At 33.6% G+C, this 23,959-nt stretch overlaps 2 protein-coding genes across 2 annotated transcripts; one reads left to right on the plus strand and one right to left on the minus strand.

The window, feature by feature from the left end:
- The first annotated feature begins 1,974 nt into the window (after window positions 1-1,974).
- Window positions 1,975-10,132, plus strand: LOC108321723 (protein PSK SIMULATOR 1). Its single transcript, XM_017553572.2, has 12 exons — window positions 1,975-2,878; window positions 4,539-4,840; window positions 4,964-5,056; window positions 5,164-5,254; window positions 6,249-6,342; window positions 7,190-7,287; window positions 7,502-7,571; window positions 7,892-7,995; window positions 8,339-8,455; window positions 8,900-8,976; window positions 9,074-9,118; window positions 9,226-10,132. The coding sequence occupies exons 1-12, from the start codon at window positions 2,591-2,593 to the stop codon at window positions 9,725-9,727; spliced, it is 1,881 nt and encodes a 626-aa protein (XP_017409061.1). The 5' UTR covers window positions 1,975-2,590; the 3' UTR covers window positions 9,728-10,132.
- Window positions 10,133-11,992: 1,860 nt separating this feature from the next.
- Window positions 11,993-23,712, minus strand: LOC108345484 (MACPF domain-containing protein At4g24290). The gene is made up of 7 exons (XM_017584070.2): window positions 23,240-23,712; window positions 22,250-22,488; window positions 21,315-21,489; window positions 18,090-18,143; window positions 17,360-17,552; window positions 14,042-14,208; window positions 11,993-12,970 (listed from the first exon to the last, which is right to left on the minus strand). Exons 1-7 carry the CDS (start codon window positions 23,489-23,491, stop codon window positions 12,287-12,289), a joined length of 1,764 nt encoding a protein of 587 aa, XP_017439559.1. The 5' UTR covers window positions 23,492-23,712; the 3' UTR covers window positions 11,993-12,286.
- Between the last annotated feature and the right edge of the window lie 247 nt (window positions 23,713-23,959).

Consider the following 23,959-nt stretch of genomic DNA (forward strand, 5'->3'; position numbering starts at 1 on the left):
GTTTTTCTTTTTCGTATAATAAAAACTTATATTTTTCTCCTATTCATACGTGATTGCTTCATTGATAGTGTTCCTATGTTAAAATATACATAGGTAAACTAGTTTTATGTCTAAATGGACATGTAACAGATAGTTTTTGAAGTCTACTTTCCTACCAAGGTCATTTATTACATATGTCGAGATATTATCTACATTGTTAATGTCGATGTGTATTCTTCTAACACATGTGAGGTGATTATGGTGGAAATGTTTACAAAAATATTATGACGTTCAAGTTAATTACTAACAATCAATAATAAAATTATGATAAATGATTACTATTGACATACCTTATGAACAATAACTATATATATAGTATTTGGATGAGTCGTGTATGTTGAGTTTAGGATTCGCAAGCTTATATTGTTTTAGCGTTTCTTAACTCGCTTAATTATCTTTAATCTTTTTGTGATATTCCTATTGCTTAGGTAGATTTGTATCACAAGGTTGTAGTACGAATCCGTAGTCCATAATGAGTCTTTAGTGTAGGATGAGACTTCATCAACCTTCCTTAGATTAAAATGTTTTCAACCTCTTCCAATGTCTCAACTCAATCTTGTATGTTCACATTATATATTCAAGCTAATGTGTTCTAAATTTGAACTTGCTTCTCGTTCAATTAATTATAAACATTTTACAGTTATTTATAAAAAAAGTTTATTCAATCATATCTAAAATATTCACATCTTACCTATATCTAAACATTTTATTCATAAATAATAATTACTTTTAAATTTATTGTATTACTTTAAATTTAATAAGGTTTTAATGTTTAATTAGTATTTTAGTCTTTATTTTGAAGAGAATCATCTACAACAAAGAAGATGAAAGGGTGTGAGAGAGAAAGAAAGAAATGAATGAATGAAAAAAACACACATAAATAAGAAAATAAAACAAAAAAATATAGAAAATTTTGGCAAAAAAAGAAAAAATTCAATATACTAGCATGTAACATTCACAAAACGGTGTTAACTCCAATTTAGCAAAAATATCAATACTGTGTGATTTTAAACAAAACTGAGATTCAAGTAAATAAAAAATATATTAAAAATCAATTAAATATTTGTCTTTCATACATAAATTAAAGTACTAATTAAACCTTATGAAATTGATATTATTAACTCGTGTGTTTACTTTTATATTTGTATTTGAATGTTTGTAAACTAAAACTCGATTCATGTTAAAAAATTTATATTGACTAGAAAAAAAAATAGTTTATAGTGAAGGTAAATTTCACTTTACTAAAGTGTTAAATTACATATAAAGTTTACTTTCTAAAATGATATTAAATAATCCAAAATTTATTTTAGTGATATTTTTTTGTTTCTTAAGTCTATCATACTATTATCAAACCATTTTTAATATTTAGTTTCATACCTAATTAATATATATATAATAATAATAATAATAATAATAATAAGATTAATGATTGATTCAAGACCATGTAAAAAATGATTGGAGACTCTTCTTTATTAAAAAAATACGAGTTTATTAATGTCAAACTGATTCATTCTTTCAAGGGCATAACGCTCAAACAAAGCATTAAATATATTTTATATTTCTAAAATATTAAATATACTTACTTCTTATTTAATATCTTTTTATTAAATAATGTAAATACTTGTAGAAAATTATAGCATTAGTGTCTATAATTCATATCACAAAGCAAATATTTTTTATGCGTAAAACCAAATAGGTTCTTAATTTTCAACAGGGTAATGAAATTTCATTAATCATGTACAGAGAAGAATTTAAGCGTCAACCGAAAATACCTTCACACTACAAACCGAAAACTAGTTAATGTGAGACGGTATGAGAATTTGAAACTTAAAAATGAAGGAAGGGAATTTGAAGAATTAATGTTACTTAACAATAAAAGTATCATGGGTTGAATGTAAATGTTTATTATGGCAGCTAAGCAAATTTAGGTTGTTTTCTTAAAAAAAAATGTGGAAGCGACAAGGTTGAACAAGACCAGTTCCCATGTTGGCAGTCCAAGTCGAAGGCCGTAATCTAACACACGGCGTCGTGTTCACTCCGTAACCTACTAGAAGCGCCGCCTCATTCATGTCTCTTTGATTAACTTAACATACCACACAGCAATTCTTCTTTTCTCATCAAAATTACTACTTTATTATGCTTTTTCCTCTTTTCTATTCTATCACCAATCTTATTTTTATAATAGTAAAAATTATTATCAATTACTACTATTGTTATGTATTATTGTTCTTGGCCACCAAAGAGATGTTGAGGGTGGACTTTTTCTTCCCAAATTTTCAATCTTCTTTTCAGTCCCATTCACCACCCATCCCTCTTCTCCCTCTCTTCTCTGTTTAAAACTCTTGTAATTTCTTTCTCAACTTGCATGCTCTTCCCTGACTCAAAAACCAACCAATTTTTTGACTTCTTACAATTATTATTATTTTTATTATTTTTTAAGGACTACAAGCATAAGGGTGGGTTATTATATCAGTTTCTGATTTAGATGAGCTGAACTGCAAAAAAAGTTTCTTGTGTTATTCTTTCTGTACAAAAAGTTTGGAATTTTGATATGGGGGGGCTTTGTTCAAAGTCTGCCAAAGGTGACAAGGTGTTTGCTAAAGCGGATGCACATTCTGATAACCATAAATCTGATGGCAAGAACCACAAGTCCAACATCATGGTGCCCGGTGATTTGACAAGTGCAGGGGATCATGGAGTGAACAGGAAAAAGCAAGAAGGTGCAGCTGCTGCACCTGCAGGGACCGGTTCTGAAGATTTCTATGATGGAATCCCACGGTATACTGATTCATTTCCCCATAAGTCTAGGTCAGTAAGATCAAGGCAAGCTGTGGCAAAGGTTGGTTATTTTTTGTTTCTCTTCCTCTTTCTTCCGCTTCACCAATATCTTTTTTGTTATGCAACATTCTGTTTCTTGCTCGACCTGTGAGCTGATCAATCAGTAATCTGAGTCTACCGAAACCTGGTATACTTGTGAACCATGTTGTAGTCGGTAATGGATTGGGTTAGATAGATCCAGAGTGAAAGTAGAGTTGTCCTCAAGCTACTGCTTTAGATTTTATTTTTGTTTGTTTATTTTGTTCTCAGGTGTAAGTGATTGACAAAGATGGTGTTATTGGCAATGCAAATTTTGTTAGTTTATGTTACACGTTTGATTTGGATTGAAGGGATAGCTTTTAGGGGATGAGATTTATGCAAGGATTGGTTGGACGTTGTGGATTGGAGACGCTATGTTGTCGTGTGATGAAGAATTTTAAATATCATAGTTTATGTATACTTCTGCCTTGAGGTTAGGTTAGGTTGCTTGTCCTTGTCAGTATCGGGGTTGGTTGAGCTTTGGGCTTTGGGATTTCACCCTTGTTGAGTATGGATATTAAGTATTTGACTTTCTTTGGAGAATTTTCCTCGTTTGACTATGCTTGCTGTTTTCAGTTTAGCATTAGCGCCAAACTTCTTTCAAATTGCACAGTCACTGACTTCACAAAAGCACGTCGGAAAGTAGTATATCAAGCTTAGAAACACACTACCTAGGTTGGTCTGGGCAGTGTTGTTTCAGTTTAAGATAATGCCATTGGAAAGTCATTGTTGGTAGTGTTATTGCTGTTTAAGAGATAATGTTAGCAGAAACCACAACTTCCCAATTTCATTGTTGGTTTTTTCACTACCCGTATTGCATCTCAAGTCAAGAATGAGTTTTCTACAACATGAGGGGATAAATGTAGTATTATGAACTATCGTTTAAGACCATGAATATGAGCTTTACACCAAGCACAAGAAACCTCGTCGGTATAAACTCTACTATATTAGAAAGTGAATTTATGTCAAACTCAATCCTACAAAACCATGTTGAGGATTGTACCCACTTGTATAGTTTATTTTAGTTATATCTCTAGACATTGTGGAATTTGTAATATATGTCTTTATCAACTTGGAATTTCTGAACTCAATTGTTTGGGATATATAGTTTTTGGACGGGTTAATCTACCTGGTTTACCTTTACCTGAGTCTTAGGTTAGGTTTTCTAGTCTAGCATTAGTACAATTTTTTTCTTTTACCTTAGGGTTTTATCTTTCTTGTTGAATTTCAAATATTAGGAAATTGACAATTTTTTATCTTTTGAGATGGTTCTTTATACATTTTTGTTTTTTTATTTTCGTGGGGGAAGGCGAGGGTTGTTTTTTAAAATTTTGGAGTAAGGAATAATTAAAGACTATGAAATACAAAACTTTATACAGAAGTTTCAAGGAGATAATAAGAGAAAACTAAAAATTTGAGTGACTAATGTCCTAAATTTAATGAATCGTGGACTAGTAGTCTGTTATTGGTTGAAATTGAAGTACTTCCTTCTATTGTCACATAACATTCTTCATCTTTTTTCCCTTATTTTTTAATTTAACCCTGCCAAACATTCTTAATCTTCGGTATAGTGTTCCTATACTTTCAGTAGACTAAACATGAGGCTAAAATTGAAGCTATGTACTGAAATATTTGTATTTCAGGTCTCAGAGGTGAGTTTACGCCTGGGCAGAGCTGGTATTGATGTTTTGGACACTCTTGGGAGCAGCATGACAAATTTAAGTGGTGGAGGGTTTGTATCTGGTGCTGTGATGAAGGGGAATGAAATTGGTATTTTAGCATTTGAAGTTGCAAACACGATTGTCAAGGGTTTTAGTCTTATGGAATCTCTTTCAGCAAAAAGTATTAAGCACTTAAAAGAAGAGGTTCTTCCGTTAGGGGGTGTGCAAGATTTAGTGTCAAAGGATACGGATGAACTTCTCAGGATTGTTGCTGCAGATAAGAGGTAACTAGTGAATTTGGTCAAATTCCTAACAAGGGGCCTTCCTGACCAGGCCAACTTCCAACTGTTAGTTTACCACAACTTTATACATCCCAAACTGTAAGTGATTTTTATTTATGTTTTCAGGGATGAGTTGAAAATCTTTTCTGATGAGGTAATTCGATTTGGAAATCGTTCAAAGGATCCTCAGTGGCACAACTTGGACCGATACTTTGAGAAGTAATATAAATTGTATTCACTCAATTCATCTACATATTTAGTCTTTCAGGATAACAAATTTTAGCCTTTCGAATTTTCATTCTGACCCATCTTTTGGCAAATTTTAGAATTAGCAAAGAACATAATTCTCCAAGACAATCAAAGGAGGAGGCTGAATTACTAATGAAACAGTTGATGACTTTGGTTCAGTTGACAGCTGTGAGTTTATTCCTTTACTGAAGAAATATGTACTGTTACTTCTGATAGTTGCTTTTAAAGCTGAAGAAGAGAATGTTTTTTTTTTGTAAAAGTAAACCACTCAGGTGGTTAGTTCAATCACTTAAATGGTTACATTTTAACCACTCTTTGAATATTTTAAATACTTGAGTAATTAATTGTTCCTTAATTGGACTTTTTTAACAGTTTAATTTTTTCTATTCAAGGATGTCTTATTGAGGAAATTGAATTGAAGATGTTTCACTACTTTTCTTATACGTGTGTAGCATATCAATTGCATTTGGTTTTTTGCTTTCTATCCCTCGCTTTCTTATTCCTCCTTTGTGACTCTTATCTGAATCAAGATTTATGCTCGTAGTTAATTTGAATTACTGTATTAGTTCAACTTGTAATCCTTGAGTGTTAAACGGTTATAATTTCTATCACCTATCACCACCCTGTTGTAAATCTTGTAATCTATAAATTAGACAGTTTAATATATAGAAGTAAGAGTAGTTGAATACTACTTCATAATAATACAATGATTTGGAATGAAACAAGTGTGATGCTTGGATATACTTTCTTTCTACAATGATTGAATATGTATAAATTGATTCTTGTTGAAGGAATATGACCTCATAAATAATTGCGAAATCATTATATTTTCTTATTTATAAATAGTTGGCTTGATTAAATAATCTGAGGTGGAATAGCTGTATTTATTGCTCATTGTTTAGTATCTTCTCATATTTACTTGCTCATATTTACTTGCTCATATTCATGAAAAAAAGGAAACGTGACTCAATTTGAATCTGTGTTTTTGAAAAATTATCTCCAATGTTTTCATGGGTACAACCAATGGCTCTATAATATATCTACACGGTGTGAACTTGTTGACCTCCATTTTTTTAGTTCATTCAACTTTGTCTTTGTTTCTTTGTGTTTATGTGTGATTTAAATCTGAAAGAAATGGGAAAATAAATTTTTATGTCCTCAGGAATTATACCATGAGTTACATGCTTTGGATAGATTTGCACAAGATTATCAGCATAAACGTGAAGAAGACGATAATTTGGGTGCAGCTCAAAATGGTAATTGAAGAGTATTATTTATGACATAATCTGCAGTTTTCTTTTGTGACAGAGTGATTATAAATATTGTATTTTGGCACACTATTTCAAGTTAACGTGGGACTATTTTTTTCCATTACACATCCAAAATTCTATTAAGGGTTATAATTTGGAAGAGAAGATTAAATTTGGTATTCTAAAATAAACATTTAGGGGTTGGAGTGTGTGAAACTTAGACAAGACTCACTGAGCATAACTGATTCTGACCTGGTGGTGAAAGATAACACACACACATTAGTGCTTATATTGAAAATGATCCCCAAATGTTTGCGCAGTTCAATTCATGGTTTAAGATTCCCATAAATTATAGTGAAATTATCCTTTACTTTTACGTACGGCCACACAATACACCCAGGACTTTTATTAGTCCTATGTTTACTACTGTGGTTATTATCAAACTAAACAAATAGAGAGTAGAATTATTTTCGCTGGATTCTGAAATGAACATAAAAACTAGGTTGGATTTGTTTAGACTGTTTTAATTTGGTTTTTCTGTTCTGAATGCCTTCATTTGCATTGGGTAAGTAATCCCATGGCAACTCACCCTTATTAAAAAATAATAGTGTATGTCTGCTCATTCAGGTGACTGTTCCAAAGCACATCTTTTCATTTTCATTTGATTTTTTTTGGTGCCTGAGCTGTGATTCTTGTTGAGCATGTGCATGGAAGCACAATGCATCGGTTATTATATGTATCACTTTTAAAGGAAAAGTCACTCTAAGCTAGAAGTTTGACTGTGCTATCTTGAGCAATATTTCTATAGGCAATTTCTTGTGTATAAAATGTTCACTGTCTCATCATCATGTAGGTGGTGGCCTTTCAATCTTGAGGGCAGAACTTAGAAATCAAAAGAAGCAAGTTAAACATTTGAAAAAAAAGTCACTCTGGTCCAGAAGTTTGGAGGAGGTAACTTCAGATTACTACTGCACATGAATGATTATCATCTCTTATTCTCCTCCAATCGACATGTATTATCATTTCATTGCATTTGATCAATGTATAATACAATAACTAGCAAAGATACTCTAATATGTTTATTGATAGAGGTGGGTTCATTTTGAGCATAACATGAAGGTGAAGTTGAGAAAAGTGGAGTGTAATATAATCTGATGGATTACAGGTTATGGAGAAGCTAGTAGAGATGGTTCATTTTTTGCATTTGGAGATAAACAGTGTCTTTGGCACTGCAGGTATGTACCCACTAAAGGCATCAGGATCTTACTTGCTATGTTATCTGCTTCTAATCTCACCTCCTTTAATCATTATTCATCCATCCAACAGTTTATTTGATATCATTGATAAATTTCAGCCTTTTTTCTCTTATTTCTTAGTTTTAAGAAATTTGTAGAATTTCAATGGGAGATGGGAGGGAAAGAGGGGTGGGTGGGGGGATGCAGGGAAGGAAAGTAATTTGGATTCATTCTCATCAAATTACTCTTCAGATCAAGTTGTAATGAAAGCTGTGTTTTTGTTCGTGATTGTAATGGTATTTATCCATGGTTACCTGCAGATGACCACAAACCATTAATTCAAACCATCAGCAATCGCCAAAGACTGGGTCCTGCAGGCCTTGCTTTGCATTATGCTAATATAGTGCTCCAAATTGATACTCTTGTAAGTTTTTCTTCTTTATTGTATTCATTTCATAGCTTGGTCTAGGTCAGTCTGTATGCTTGATCTTTTGGTTAAAAGTTCGACTAAAGTAATGTGTAACTTGGCTACTCGCCCGTGATTTATTTGATTCAAGACTCTTAAGAATTTATTAGGCTGTACACTTATTTTTTACCTTTTGCTAATTGGTATATTAATTTTTTGTGGCGGAATCAGTTTCCTGGTCTGTATCATGTGTAATTATTCTAGTTCATAGTTGTTTAAATAATTGTCTGTTTACTGCCATATGTGTGATTAAGCTTATGTACTATAGAACCTTCCTCTTAGCCCTTGTTGATGCTGTCAGGTTGCCAGATCCAGTTCTATGCCTGCAAATACAAGGGACGCATTGTATCAGAGCTTGCCTCCTAATATAAAATTATCTTTTCGTTCCAAATTGCCAAGCTTTCATGTTTTAAAAGAGGTACAATTTTACTGCTGGTACTTTCTCCTATTATCACTGTTCAAAATTTAAGAGACAGCACAATGCTCTGAAATGTTAAGAGATAAAAACAATATCGAAAGCCTTTAGAGGGTAAAATGCACAATTGTACGCGTGACATTGTTGATTTATAACCCTTCAATCAGCATTCAACACACTCAATCTCTCATGATCAATCCTCAGCTATACCTTGAATTAACATTCGATACTTAATCCATTGGACATCCCTTATGGCCTTCCTAGATATTTAACAACACATTGCAACTTCATTTTTTATTTGAGCGGCAAGGAAAATGATCAAACAACAAATTAGTATTTCTCTTCTGCTTTCAGCCTTGTACTTTCAACCTATGTACAAAATTTCCTATATTGATTTAGTAATTCTATAGTGTATTTGCCATGTCCCTGTGGTGCTGTTTCCTGCAGCTCACCATATCAGATATTAAACAAGAGATGGAGAAAACATTGCATTGGCTGGTTCCAATTGCTACAAACACAGCCAAGTAAGCAAAATAAGAAATTTTCTTTTAGTACCAATTCATCTGTTTCTAAACGAACTAACTGTTTTTCTTATGGTTGGTTACTCTAAAATTGACTCAGAGCACATCATGGTTTTGGTTGGGTGGGGGAGTGGGCAAGCACTGGGTAAGCAACCTTCTGTTTCTATTTTGAAATTGAAAGTCAGATGTTTTACAGTGTACACTTGTTTCTTCTCTATTGTTATGCTCCTTTTTGTCTTCAAATTCTTGCAGCTCTGAGCTGAATAAGAAGACGATGAAGGCTGATGTGATGAGGATTGAAACGCTTCACCATGCTGATAAAGACAAAGTAGAAAATTATATTCTTGAACTTCTCCTATGGCTTCATCGCTTGGCCGTAAAAAGTAAATCCGGCATTGATATAGGAGAAACCAAGTCTACCATAAAGTCCCGTGTCGGCTCTACCCTGCAAACAACAAATCAGCAATCTCCAAAAGCCATACCACCATTGTTAACAAGTGACGAGCAGAAAATGCTGCAAGATGTTAGTAATAAAATTCGTAAAAGAGGGATGAGTAAAAGCTTGGACTTTGACAGTTTGAAGATTGGATTGTCAGATAATGAAAGACTTACCAAGAGCAGCAGTTATTCATCAACAAGTAGAAGCAAGGAATTTTCTTTTAACAGAATTGTGTCTAAGCTTCCTGTTATTGATTTTGTTATTGACAAAAAGAGAGCATTGGATGTGATTGACAGATTAGATGTGGACAGATAAAATGCAACTATTGTTGAGTGCCTTTGAAAGGAAAGGGTAATAGCAAGACACGGACACAAGAATGGACTTGTTTGTGTAGAGCTATACAACACTACTCACGGCTCAACCTCAAGTGTGGAATGTCAAATTTGGCTACACTTTTGGCACCATGGACTCCTTTGCTTGATTATAGTAGGGTGCTTTGTTTTGGTGAAGTGCTGCTCCACATGATGATGTAGATATGGAATAAAGGAAATTGGTGGGTTGAGATGATAATCATTGTTGTTTGTAGCAATGTGATTGAAATGGCCACTCGCTATTGGAGCAGGGTGGATTCTGTGTTTTTTGTTCTTGAGAGTGTATAGACAGTGAGGATATGATACTTGTGATTGGTTTTTATTACATGTATAATTGTTGGTTTGGTTACCTTGCATTGACAACAACAAAAAGATACTAGAACAAGAATAAAGTATATTATAACAGAAGATTCTATTTACAGATTAAGTATACAATGCAATGTATACATAAATGTTATTATAACAAAATCATCATCTTATTCATGCTGGAAGGTTTGTCCTCTCTTCATGTAATAGAATAGACAATTGCTCTAGTGTCTTCAAATTCTTTATTATTTCTAATGGCACAAATTGGTATCTATTAATTAAAGTTCTTATCAATTCTTTATTTGCAGTTCAAAAGTCTCACCAAATTAATCTAAATATAAATAACTAATGCAAATGTTATGAGACTTAAACTCTTGACACCCATAACCTGCGTTTGATGCTAGCCGCGTGTTCCACCGCAAGTGCAACCATCGGTGGGTGAGATATGGCTTCCGGATTGAGATTTCAAAATCTCAAAATTATTTTTTGTTTTTCAATTGTATAATATGAAAATTAATTTAAGTTTTCGGATTATATATTCTGAAATGTTTCCAAATATACAGAATATTGATAATTAGACTTTTGATTAAATCACGACTCAAGACACCAATATCCCCTTTTAGTTAACCTTTTGAACAAGACCATGTTGTCATAGATATGCTTCTCAATCAATGGATATCATGGCGTTGCCATGCAGATATAAATAATAGGGGGAAAAATATTGGTATGCATTTAATTTTTTTATGGTATTAATAAAAATGCACTGAATAGTAAAGAAAGAATAAATCAGGATAAAGAAAGTCTCCATTTTTAATTTAGTTTTTTTAGTTTAAGGTAGAGCGATAATTATACTTTGAGTCCCATGTTTACTGATTGAATGAGAATGTCAGTTGTTAAGGTCATTTTTAATCTTTTAAAAGTATAAATGAGTTAAAAATATAAATGAGTTAAAAAGTCTAAAATAAAAAAGTTGAATGATATACAATTAATATGAATTTTTAAATTTTATGTTAAATATGGTGTTAGATTTTTTATATGATCAAGTCGAAATAAATGTCATGAATTTTATTAATCTAAAATTTCAAATCCAATTAAACTTATTCAACACAATGTGTATCTTCACACATGGTGAGTGAGATGATATTTATGCATCATTGTATAATTGGTTAGTTTCACTTTTTGTGAGGACATTTCCAATATAGATAGGTGTCATACTCAAGATCTTAGACATGATCTATCTTCAAACATCTTTTATACCAGTAAGTGAATAAATGCTTGGATCAAGGTGTGCTAAGCTTATACTTGCTAATGTATTGCACATGTTCCATACTATCAATTTTTTATATTTTTTTGCAATAATCTCTCTTCGTTTTAGAATGGATATTTCAATTTGAAATTTTCACAATCACTTGATTTTGCATTCCGAATGACACATTTGTTAAAGACTTCATTTCATGTCACTAGTTTTCTTTTAGGAGTATACTGTTTTATACAGTACAGTAAATTATTTAAATTTATATTAATTTAGTAAAACTTTTGAGTTTTCATTTCTTCTGGGAAAGCATTGCCATGAATAAAAGATAGTTACAAGTATAATGCTTTTATTTTGCATGCGACTTGTGTATTCCTCACACTTGTATTATACTAAAAGTTCATCTGGAACAACGTATTCACGTACTGCTGAAATCTGTCTTGTGACGACATAAGATTTCTTTTTGAAAGAGCTTATGATAATGGTTTATTGTGTCTTCAAATTACTTTTATAAGTTCTCCAACTAACCAGTGAAAGTAACTTGCAAGCTATATAAAAAATCTCATTCTCTCTTCGATTACTCAGATAAATTTTACGTAAGCATTTGTATGATAAATACTTCAGAACTAAGTTGTTTATCCAAACACAGTATGAAATGAATGTCCCCTCATTGTCTTGAGAGTAAAGTTGAAGTGGAACTACTGCATACAAGTCACTGACAGGAATAGATTCAAACAGTCAGGCAGAAAAAATGCAACGGGCATGACTACACAAGCCTTTCCCAAAACTACAACAAGGAATTCCCCAAAGGTATCTGCAGTGCAGGTATACACAAATAATGACAAATGTACACAGGAAAAGAATCAGTTACTATTATATACACACGTCCATTTCATTGAATTTTACCTGAGGAGACCATCTTCTACAATCCCTCATTTGATAATTTCAAAAATTTCCCACCTCTTCATCAGGTATCACGGTTAAAAGAGAGTATTTTACTTTAAGTGATATCTTTCCCTTCTCCACGAAAAGCCTTGCACCAGAAACAACCCAGTAGCCAGGAAAGTCTTGTGGCCCTCTTGTCATTTCAGTTGTGTCAACAAACCTTAGAAGTTTGGGTGACTGAGTAGGCACAGGAGGCCCCCCAGGATATAAAGCTGAGTTGATGTTCACATCAGATGGCCGGGGTGGCTGTGGCTTTTGTGGACCTGAGAAGTGAGTGCTGATCAATGTTGAGATTATTCCAGACTTCTGGGTCAAGCCAGGAGAACCATCCCACTGAGGTTCTTTGACCCTGGTTGCATGGACAACTTTAGAGAAATGAAGTCTTAGAAATAGAACTTTCTTAAGACCAGTATCTCCAACTTCGAAGTGAGCACCAGTCACAACAGCATGTTCATCATCTGATTGAACAGGAGCTGTGCAAACATGAGAGAAACTCTTCCACTGAACTTTCTCATAGTACTTACGTTCTGAAGAGTCATTGGATGCATTCCCATTAGGCTCATCCTGGAGTTGGAAGGTTTTGGGCAGAGAGGAGAGGTGCTGTAAATGGATTGCCAAGCAGTTACTTCTCTTTCCTTCCAAATACAATCGAAGGCCTGTCACAGGCTTATTTCCCACATCAACCTGTATGTAAGTGGATCAAATTTGTAACAATTATGTACAATACATCTAAATAATGAATGCATTAGCAAACTACTTTTGATGAATAAACAAAGAAACAGAAGGCTCTTTATCAGTACAAATGTGACCAGTAAAATTTGATGTCATTAATGGGTTACTACTTTCTGCAAAAACAATTTAGAAAATATCGGGTACAAAAGTAAACGAGACAAGAGTGACATGCAGCCCCTATAAACATAAAATCTAGTCATTAAATTTTTTAAATGAAATATGAAGTTTGTTCATCTATTCACACATTGATGTGGAAATATACACTAGTTAAGGAGATCATAACAGGAAAAAGGAAAAACCAAATCATGCTAGTAATGTTTCTAATTTTCACTTTTGGCTAAATTATCCAATTACATAAATGAGATGGTGATTTTAACTCGATAATAAATGTCATCATCCCTGCCCCCAACACACACACACAAAAGCAAAGGTACACAACATCAGAGGATATATTGTACTCCTCGTCTTTCGAGAACAACTGGACAAATTTACCTAAAAAAATCAGCAAAGTATCCAAAGATAAGCACAAATGGCATAATACAAAGCAGACTATAACCCCTAACTTTAAGGTTGTATTTCTTCTTGTAAAAGAAGGCTATATTTCTTTAGTTTCAAATATCTCTATTGGTGGATTAGCAAAAATGAAAAAGCGGGAAAAATATATATTTTATCACTATAGTTCTGCAAAATTGCAATGTCTTGATGATACAAAAAAACTGACAAAATGCTCATATTTATACTGACACTCTACGTCCAGTACAAGAGCAACTAGTACAAACCTAGAACGGCAGCACTTCTAAAACAACAAGAATCCTAATATCCTCTTTCTCTCAATTTTAAAATTAAAGAAAACAGAAATACACCGCATTTTCCTTGTTATGGTTATATAAATGAGGAGGGGGAGGGACATGTATTAAAATCTCCATTCACATTTATTGAAGATAAGTTGTAGAAATCATAGAGCCAAAGATAACAACAAACCAACTAGAAACAAAAAGTTCAACATAAATCTGGTAGCATTACCGGTGTTGTATTTACATAGAGCTTAGGACCCAGGAAACTGAACTGTAAAGATGCAGTATTTTGAGGCTTCCTTTCAGGACCAAGGGCAAGCTCACCAAATACAGGGGCCCATTGCCTTGGAAGCTGGAACTCCAAAAATTGATGCAGTTCATCAATTGGTGGTTTATCTGCAGTCAAATTACATAGGATGATGATTGCATTTTATTAAAAAGACATGTTTTTTAACCTCCAATGCAAGGATTACATTTGTGGCATATATTTAGATCATCTCCAATAGCATACAAAACTATAATAACAATCAGCAATTTTCTGATAATCATTCCCGATGAATTCAGACAAAAAAATGACAAAATGTATAAGATCTTCACAAAGAATCTGAATTTAGTCTATACTCCTATGCAGCATAATAGGACAAAATATATTGAAAATGGTAGACTCTTCGACAACAGAAAAGTTGGAGGGAGATCTGGTGTGCATGTCCTATGTTTCATTAAAGCACCAATAGGTTGATGTTCTCACAAAGGGGCTAAACAGCTTGGGTTTCAAGATCTTATAGCCTAACTAGGAATAGAAGACATCTATTTAACACTTGTTTGACAAAGTAAAACTAATTGACATTAAGCAAAGTTGTCTGATAGATATAGAACTTGCAATCTAAGAAATGAGACAAGCAATGTGGGACTTCCCAATACTCCCCTCCACAAATGTATGTCAAACCAAAATATACAATTACGAAGATGAGTTACAGGTTCTGGTACCATGTCAAATTTCATCCTAACAAATTGCGACTATATGAAATTGTCTAACATATATACAAGTCGTATCCCAAGAATTGAGACAGACAATGTGGTACTTCCTAAAACACCCCCCTCCACGGATGTCAGCCAAATCGTGTGAACCTACCGTGATAGACAATTATCAATTAGCATTAAGTGAAGTTACCAAACCCACACCCCAAAAGTTAAGGCATGTGGAATTTCAAACACTCCCCTCCCACAAGAATTAAGACTGGCAATGCAGAACTTCTGAACACAGCCCTTCCACATATGTATGCCAAATCATGCTAGCCTACCAAAATAGTCCATTACCAATTGGCATTAGGCAACTCACCAAACATGTATACAAGCCACATCCCAACAATCGAGACCCACCCCCCAAAGAATCAAAATAGGCAATTACTAAGTTGAACTCTAGGCTCTCATAACATGTCATATTTCAACTTAAAACCAAAGAACATTAATGAAATTGTCTAAGCGATATACAAGTCACCCCAAGAATTAAGGGGGGTGATGTGAGACTTTCCAACATCCCCTCCCACCCCAAGATGTAGGTGTGTAAACATTAGTATAATTATTAGGAAAATAAACTAAAAATCCTTTAAATTTGGGGATTCACATAGAAAACTAATTTGATGGCTTTTTATTCCTTTCACTAGGACTGATTATGTTCCTTCTCTGCTCTGAGTATCATGCCATCTATTTTTTGATGATCATCTTATTGAATCAAGAAGATTTTGTTCTCCCGTTGAGGCATTACAATGGTGTAAGATGGGAGCGAGTTTGATTATCTTATCCGTATCTCTGAAGTAAAAATTCATTCTCATCCTTATAGTCAATAGGTATAAATTTTTTGTTTCATCCTCATTTGCATCCCCATCGACTATCAGATATACTTATATCAACCTCCTTATTATTTCAAATATTAATTAAAACAACTCTTTTTTTTACGAAAAGATAAAAACCATAGCAAATGAAGCATGATATTATACAAAAATCAATGTCAAAAGAGTACACAATCTAAAGGTTTATGCAATTAAACACTTAAAATTAAGAGTTAAATATTCTAATATGAAAAAAGAAACAAAAAAATATTAAAAATAAGTAGAAATAAAATGTGTGCCCTAAAATCAATTTGATTTAATGAAATTGAAGTTTGTGTTTCGTGAAATGTAAAACATCATTTGAACGAAACCGCATGAATGAAAAAATGTGTAATAAAGGTTGTGATATAAAAGATGTATCCTAAGGATCAAAATAAACTTTGTGAATATTGAATAAGTTGAACAATAATTGAGAATGAATAAAAAATTGTGTAGCAAAAGAAAGAAAGAAGGGTTTTCCGAATGTTACGAAACTAAGGACAAGAGAAACTAAGGTCAATAGAAAAAGTAAAGATAAGTTTTTTAGGTTACCTAAAACTATAAGTGTTTTAGTAATTTAAAATGAGGATGAGTATAAAATATACGGAAATGAGATAGATATATACATACTCATCCCCATATTCAATTTCAAAAGTCAGATATTACTCATATCCATAATCGGTCAATGTGGGCATTGTCCATCAAAATTAGGATCGTTTCAAATAATATTCAGAGGGACAAGTTTATTTGTCATCCCTACTTCCATTGTAGTTTTTTCTTCACAGTAACTAATGTTCACCACCTGGACCCCATTTTAACTAAAGTTGCTTGATTATCTGTATAACATGTATTGCATTACTGAATAGCATAATTATATATCAATATTGGTCAGCAATGCATAGCAACTAATCCCAAAAGCTCTAGATATATGGAGATGAATGATTCTGACTTTTTACATATGATTAAATAACTTATACCATGTGCATATAAATGCTAAAAAATTTAAAGTTACACAAGATTCATGATATATTCATAATAAACAATAAAATGTCATAAGTTTAAGAAAAACATACAAGTAAATAAGGTAGGTCAAGGAAACAAACAAAATCTAAATGCATATCTATATTTCAAATTTCAAATACAAGACATATTAAACATTCATAAGAAGTGAGAGTGGGTGTTGCACATAAAAAAGAACATAGATGGTTGGGGATTCAGAACTCACAATTAAGATGACTCAGAGTTCAAAATAGAGAAAAGAAGAGAAGGTGAGTGACCCAAGATATATTGCTGGAAATAGGTGGGTGTTAGTCAAACAGTGTGGGTGTCTCGTAGTAAAAGCATGGGAAACTGCATCCATTAGTGATTTTTTTAAATTTTAAAGAGGAAGGCAATCTCAACTTTGCCCTGAAAATTCCCAAAATGCTGCTATTTTGGGGGCCAGAATGGGTTGCTAAAAATGCCACACTCTACAGCTTCTATTTTAACTGCCATTGCAAAACTCACTGCAGTTCAAAACAGTGGTGGCACATGACATCACCACAAGGCTATGGCGCACCACTGATAACTATGCTAAAGAGAAATTACGAGTTTTTCTAACAAATCAAAACAGATCACATCTAAGTAAAATTAAAAGCTAAATCTAAAAATGGCTAAAGGAGTCACACTTAGCTGCTTACATCGTAAATAGAGGTTCATCGCATGAGTTAAATATCCACTTCCATTTATTCCACCAAGTAGAGATGTAATTGGTACAAATGACATTGATATCACATCAGGTTGAGACAAAACAGTTTGACACCACTCACTATGGGACAAAGATTTTTTCCCATTTCCACCTTTCCTCTTGCACAAGAACTTGATATCCTGCACCTATATTGTTTAATGAAAAGAGAAAAGAAATAAGAATAATTATTGTGTGATCTTTGTATTATTTATTTTATTTTTACCAGTGGACCAAGAGGACATTGATACTGAAAAGGGCATCAATTTGATGACTACCTTGGCTGGAACCATTAAATCAACTATGCATCGAGGCAAAAACAACCAAATTCAGATGCTAAAATGCTGGTAGTATTCAACATGAAAATACTGGGTTGAACATACAATTTCAAAGATTAAATATCTAGAACAAAATGACACAAATAATTATGGATTAATAAAATTCTAAAACAAAAACAGATAGAACAAGAAAAGTATCTTAGTAACAATATTAAAATTTGCATCAGAAAACACGTGAAATTTTAAAAAATAAAGTTGAACAAACAAGTTGATCGGCTATATGTTACACACCAATTTAAATTTCAAAAAATTAGTAAAGGAATCTGGTAGTAAGCCCAAACCAATACGAGAAACCTGAAGGATCCCAAACCTAGCATAAATTCAATTTTTAAAATAAAATGTATTTACCTCTGATTCATAGTAGGAACCAGCTTGAATATCCATAAAACCTAGAGCATTGTCCTGCATAGGTCAATGTAATATTTTCGTCAGAAAAAAGAATAAATGTTAATAAATGGACTGACTTTACCTCAAATAAATGGTATCTAACCCTATATCCCACAGGATGGTCCTTAGAATTTCTTTATTTTCATTTAATCTGTTTTTCTTATTTTAGTGATTCTTCAGTCTTAATAGCAAAGATATTATACTTTCATTGTTGCTCCTGATTTTAAAAAATTCATCGGAGGACACAAAATGAAACATTTTAAGTTTCTTTCTAAACTACCACTTACAATGTAAAGCGTTTCAATACACGATTCCTTTAACTTATGAGTTAGGACATAATACAGGATGTCAAAAGTGACTTATCACCAAAATATTCTAGTCTTTTACTGGAAATATATATTTACATTAGTAAAGGACTTGAATATCCTTTTTATTAAAGACCAGGATAATCATGTTATCTAACATTAGACATATCCTACAATCTAAAGATCAATATCACCTGAATATAAGCTTTATAATTTTACAATTTTAGAAAGCTTCTACACACTCAATGAAACTGGCCTATATTTACAAAATCACAACAATTTTTTTCCTAGTAAGTGGAGTCTTAGTTTTAGTTGCATGAATCCTCTTAGAAAGTGGACTTTAAGTCCATCTCCAACAAATCCAACATTGCTATTGTATTCTAAGACTGAGTCTTTGGAAAGCCCACATGAGCACAAGGGTTTTTTTATGGTTTCTCGTAAGACTTATTCTCATCTTCCATTGTCACTATTTATTCGGCCATGCTCCATGTGATCAATTCTTCTTACAGGACCTTCTATAGTTCTTCATCTCACATGACCAAACTGTCTTTGGAGAAATCATATCATGTTTCCTCAACTGGTGTTTTTCTCTCAAGATACACATTCCTAATTATATCTTTTGTTGTATGTTTGATACGAATGAAGGAGAAGGAGTGCAAGGGCAGAGTAGGAAAATCCACCAGGTTTATGAGAGGAAAAAGTGGAAACCCGTCACTTGGGGGCCCACATGCACACATCCTTGGTTCTGAAATAACAGAATGGCTGATGTGGCAGGTTTGAAATCATGGGGGTATCTTTTCGTTAGAGGAGAGAGGGAATAAAGAGAGTGAGGGGAGAATTACGTGGGGAGGAAAAAAAGGAGGAGGACCTGGGAACTTTCAGAGGGCAGAGAGAATTACATTCTCTCTAATTTTGGTTCTTTATTCTGAATAGTACGAACTCAGAATTCCTGAATATAGAAAACGGTATTTTTTCCCTTGTTTCTTGTGTTTCTATATGAGGATACTTAACAATGTTACTCATCCACTACAACATTATCAACTTTGCAACACATAACTTATGTTCTTGCTCGCATTTTACCACCCAAAACTAATGGAATGCATTCTTTTTCCAACTGACTGCTTGAACACAATGAACAAAAATCAGTGAGTTACATTATGACATACAAATTTAGTACCATAACGCCTAAAGCATTTTGTATTCATGGGTAGTTTTGATGTCTAGGGAGTTGCATTAGCCTAGGAAATATTCCTCAATAAGTCTATCAAGAGCTACATATGTATAACATGCAGAACATATATACTAAATTTTGTTGAATAATAAAGAATTCACATTAGATTTATCAGTGGCGGGCAACAGAATATGTTGGAAGGCCAAAACTCCACCAATATAAGCATGGCAGTGTGGTGACCTATGGGCCCAGTATCCGCCTCACTGGGCCTCCCTTCACAAATTGCCTATGGTGCTCACCCAAACAACCTGTCACACCATTCCATCACAGCAGCCATGGCACCACTCTTTAACAACATTGAATCTTATTCCCTATATTCTCTCTAAAATATGCTAGCTTCTTTTTTATCTCCCTCTCTAAATTCAACATGGTAAGAAAGTGTTACCGTCCACCATTGAACTAGAGATATGATAAATGTAATCCTTATTTATGTATCCTCGCCTTACAAATTAAATTTGAGTTAGACTCGACCCAAATTCTTATCAAAACCTACCCTATATCCCTTATTGGGTCACCCGTATTTCCCGTGCACTAGATATTTATTTCCATGCTGGAGGGGATATTGCTATTAGGTTATCTGCATTTGTCCACCCTCCAAATGTCTAATACTGAGCATTGAGGGGGGTGTGGGTGCGGGTGAAGGGGATATTGGTATCTCACATTCTCTAGAAATGTGGCCAATGTAGTATTTATAAACCTTGGACAGTTCAGATCTCACCTTAAGACCCTTCAAATTTGGACTCCCAAAACTTTCATGTATTTATTGTTTCCTCAGCCTGTATTCCAGCATCCTGAAACACAAATTCCACTTTGTATCCAATTGTTTTATATGTCAGTGCTTTTTATTGTCTCCTCTGTTCTGATACCGCTGCTTTCCGCTCTCCTCCATTGTGTTATCTCATTTGACACATTCAGTCACTGTTCTGGTCACTGATGCTGTAGTCCACCATACCAGAAAAAAATAATTTCTAGCACACTATTATTGCCAGTGACATTTTCAACAACTAGCCACTTTTACGTTCTCTATTGAGTCACAGCAGAAGCTACAAGCCTCTACATTCACTATCCATATTGACGTGATTTTGTTATCAAGAGCATGTAAGATGTCGATTAAAAATGTTGTCAAACTATTGGATATAATTGAGTACAAACCTACCTTCCAAGCCAATCTTGTGAAACTGACTTAGACTTAAAATTTACTTTTTAGGATGGTATCAAGGCTATCCTATCAAAGTTTGTCGAATATATCATGTCATCCGCTATCGAGTTTTATTAGACCACCATCCACAAATGAGGTATCTTGGAAATCCCACACTAACTAAATATATGGTCAAACTCAAATCTCCACCTCTAAATTCCATTCCACGAAATACAAATCTTACAATCTCCATTTTTTTCATCTCCATCCAAGACAGTGAGTGCTAGTACAAATCTTGCTGGATAAGTCCTTCTTACTTCCACTTGATAAAAAAGAAATTGATTCAAAAGTTTGCCTTCACAACTGTAGTATACCACTGATTCCATCTTTCAACTCCCTCATCAGGTATTATACAAAAAAGAGCATAACCTAATTGTAAAATGGTGTAACCTTATAGAATTTACAAAAGTTTATGAGAATAAAAATAAAATTGAACTAGAAAAACTTCAAACCTTTGCCTTTTCATTAACCCTCCCACCAACGAAGAATTCATCTGCCATGTCCTTCAACTTTTTCTGTACAACGGCAGGTTGGACAGTAGATGAGTACTGCTGCTTTGCATAGATTATATCAGTTCCTCCTATTTTCACCCCAACTATAACATGAGTTCCATACTTCTCGATGAATCTGAAATGACCAGATCAAATATGAGGAGCAACTCCAACATTGCAAGTGGATATGTTAATTGAAATGAATGGAAAAGGAGGCATGTATGTATTGGCATACACTTATAAACAAGGTTATCAAACTCCCCAGTTTATTCTTAAACTCTTACAAATTTACGTCCTAGATAGAGAAAATAAGTTAACTTGCTATCGAACTCTTTCTTGATTAAACTCTATAAAGTCATGATGAATTAGCATAAAATCTCAAGTCAAGAACCAAATAAAAAAATTTGAAATCAAAAGCAATTTTTTCCCACCTTTTACCCAAGAACGACAGTATTTTATTTACTCGTAAAATTTGAAGAAATTTTCTTCTTTTTTAATTGTTTTCACGTTAAGAACTTGATTTTATGAATTTATATATGATGTAGTCACAGATGTAGTTTAATCTTATTTAGCTCTAGTGTATTATCACACTTTATTATCATGAGTTGCTACTTTTTTTTATTATGATACGGAAATATTGAATTATTGTTGTATTAAGAGTATTATGTTATGTATCTGATCATTAATAGATTTGTTAATGTTTTATATCAAGAAAACAATTGCGAATTTCCCAATTGAATCTACAAGTTGAGTTTATCAAAGCTCCATGAGTTCATGAAAAGTCTGGAGTCTGACAACCTACGAGACTGTGTGCTAGCTATAGTAAGCTTTTTCTGGACAACTATTGAACACATCAACTATGCATAATTCTATATTTTGCTGAATCAAGGAAGTACCTTGTCAAGGCAGCCGGATCCCAGGATGAAGGAACAGCTTGTTTGACATGATCTTGAAGAACTAGCTGCGCTCTCTCAAATGCAATGTTGTAGAGTGTGATGGATACACCATCAAAAGCAAGAGTCTTGGTATCGGCAGCATCCTTTTGCCAAACTGATGTAAACCCAAATGCAACGTTGAAATGGCCCGTTGGAATCTTACCAGACAGAGACAACTCCTGGTTGAACTGCTCTGACATCTAAAACGAAGTACAACATAGTATTAAAGAAATCCTCCACTTGTCAACAACAACATAGTATCCATCAACCTCTAAAACAAACATGATATCATCACACATTAAATTTCTCTTCCATATCATATCTAACTACTTTCCTTCTTATCTATCTAGTCATTTTTCATCACATAACTTATCACATCCACCGCTTTCTCTTTAATTTTATTTTTCTTTTTATCTCTCGTTTCCTCCCATCCATATACCCCAGAAAAATGGGGCGTGCATTCACCAATTTCCAAATAAAAACAGAGAAAATTGTTTTTTGATAAAAAAGAAAAACATTCCAACACGGACAAAAACAGTTTATGCCCATTTGGCAATATTCACAAACAACTCCCCAGCTATAAGACATGCCATGATGTCAAATCTGCGATTGAAGTTAATTTGAAGACACATCGTTCCATTATTTCTAATTAATTTTAAAATAAACAAATCCTTCCTCTCCACCCACATTAATAAACTTCAAACTTGGTTACCAAAATGAAACCTTGGACTCAAACCAAAACAATCATTTCTGTACACAACCAAATTCAAGCTTGGTTAGCAGAATAAAACCTTTCGCTTAAAACCCGTGCTAAAAGTCAAAAAGAACTTTTCTTTCCCGAAAGAATATTTATTTATATATATAAAAACTCAATATTTACTATTTTGAAGTAACTTAAAACTAGTTACGAATGATTTCAAGCTTGTGGGGTTGAGAAAATAGTTATTGTACCTGCTGAAAAGAGAGAACATCGGAGCACAGTCTCATGCGGTCGCCTTTATCACACTTGATGGATTTGGGGACATTAGGGATAGAAATCCGAGGAGGGAGTTCCACAGTTCGGAGGTTGTCATCGTCCATAGCGATGAGTCTGGAATCATTCTTGCAGAATTTGAGCCTGAGATCGTTGGTGAGATCGTATCCCAACCCAATGACCCTTATGGCGTCTTCCGCCGCCACCCCCTTCTTTCTCCCGGGCAGCATCTCTTCAAGCGCTCATCACCCAAAACGAAGTGAATGAAATTGAAAGGCTGAGGTTTTGGTCCTCTTTGTGGGAATGGAATTTGTGCAGTAGAGAGAAAGGGAAAAGCAATGGATGGAGTTCACGAGAATTGGAATTGCGAATAGTGAGAGAGATTTTAAGGTGGCTGTTTGATAATGTCTATAGTCAAAGGAGACGTAGTATTATTATACTTCCCTTACCTTCTATTTGTGTTGTAATGTTATGTCTTTTCCTCAATATCTTTATGCTACAAGACTGGTCAAACTAGTCACCCTTTTCTAACTTTCTTAACCCCTTTTCCATTTCTCCACTTCTTTCCATTTTATCTCATTCCAACACTATGCATTTCATCATTCAATTATCAATTACTTTGTATAGCAAATATAATCAATAAATTTTTTACCTTGATACTTTATTCATTCAAACAACAACTTGCAAAATATACTTGA

Source organism: Vigna angularis, chromosome 1 (genome assembly GCF_016808095.1).
Source record: "Vigna angularis cultivar LongXiaoDou No.4 chromosome 1, ASM1680809v1, whole genome shotgun sequence".
Lineage (NCBI taxonomy): Eukaryota > Viridiplantae > Streptophyta > Magnoliopsida > Fabales > Fabaceae > Vigna > Vigna angularis.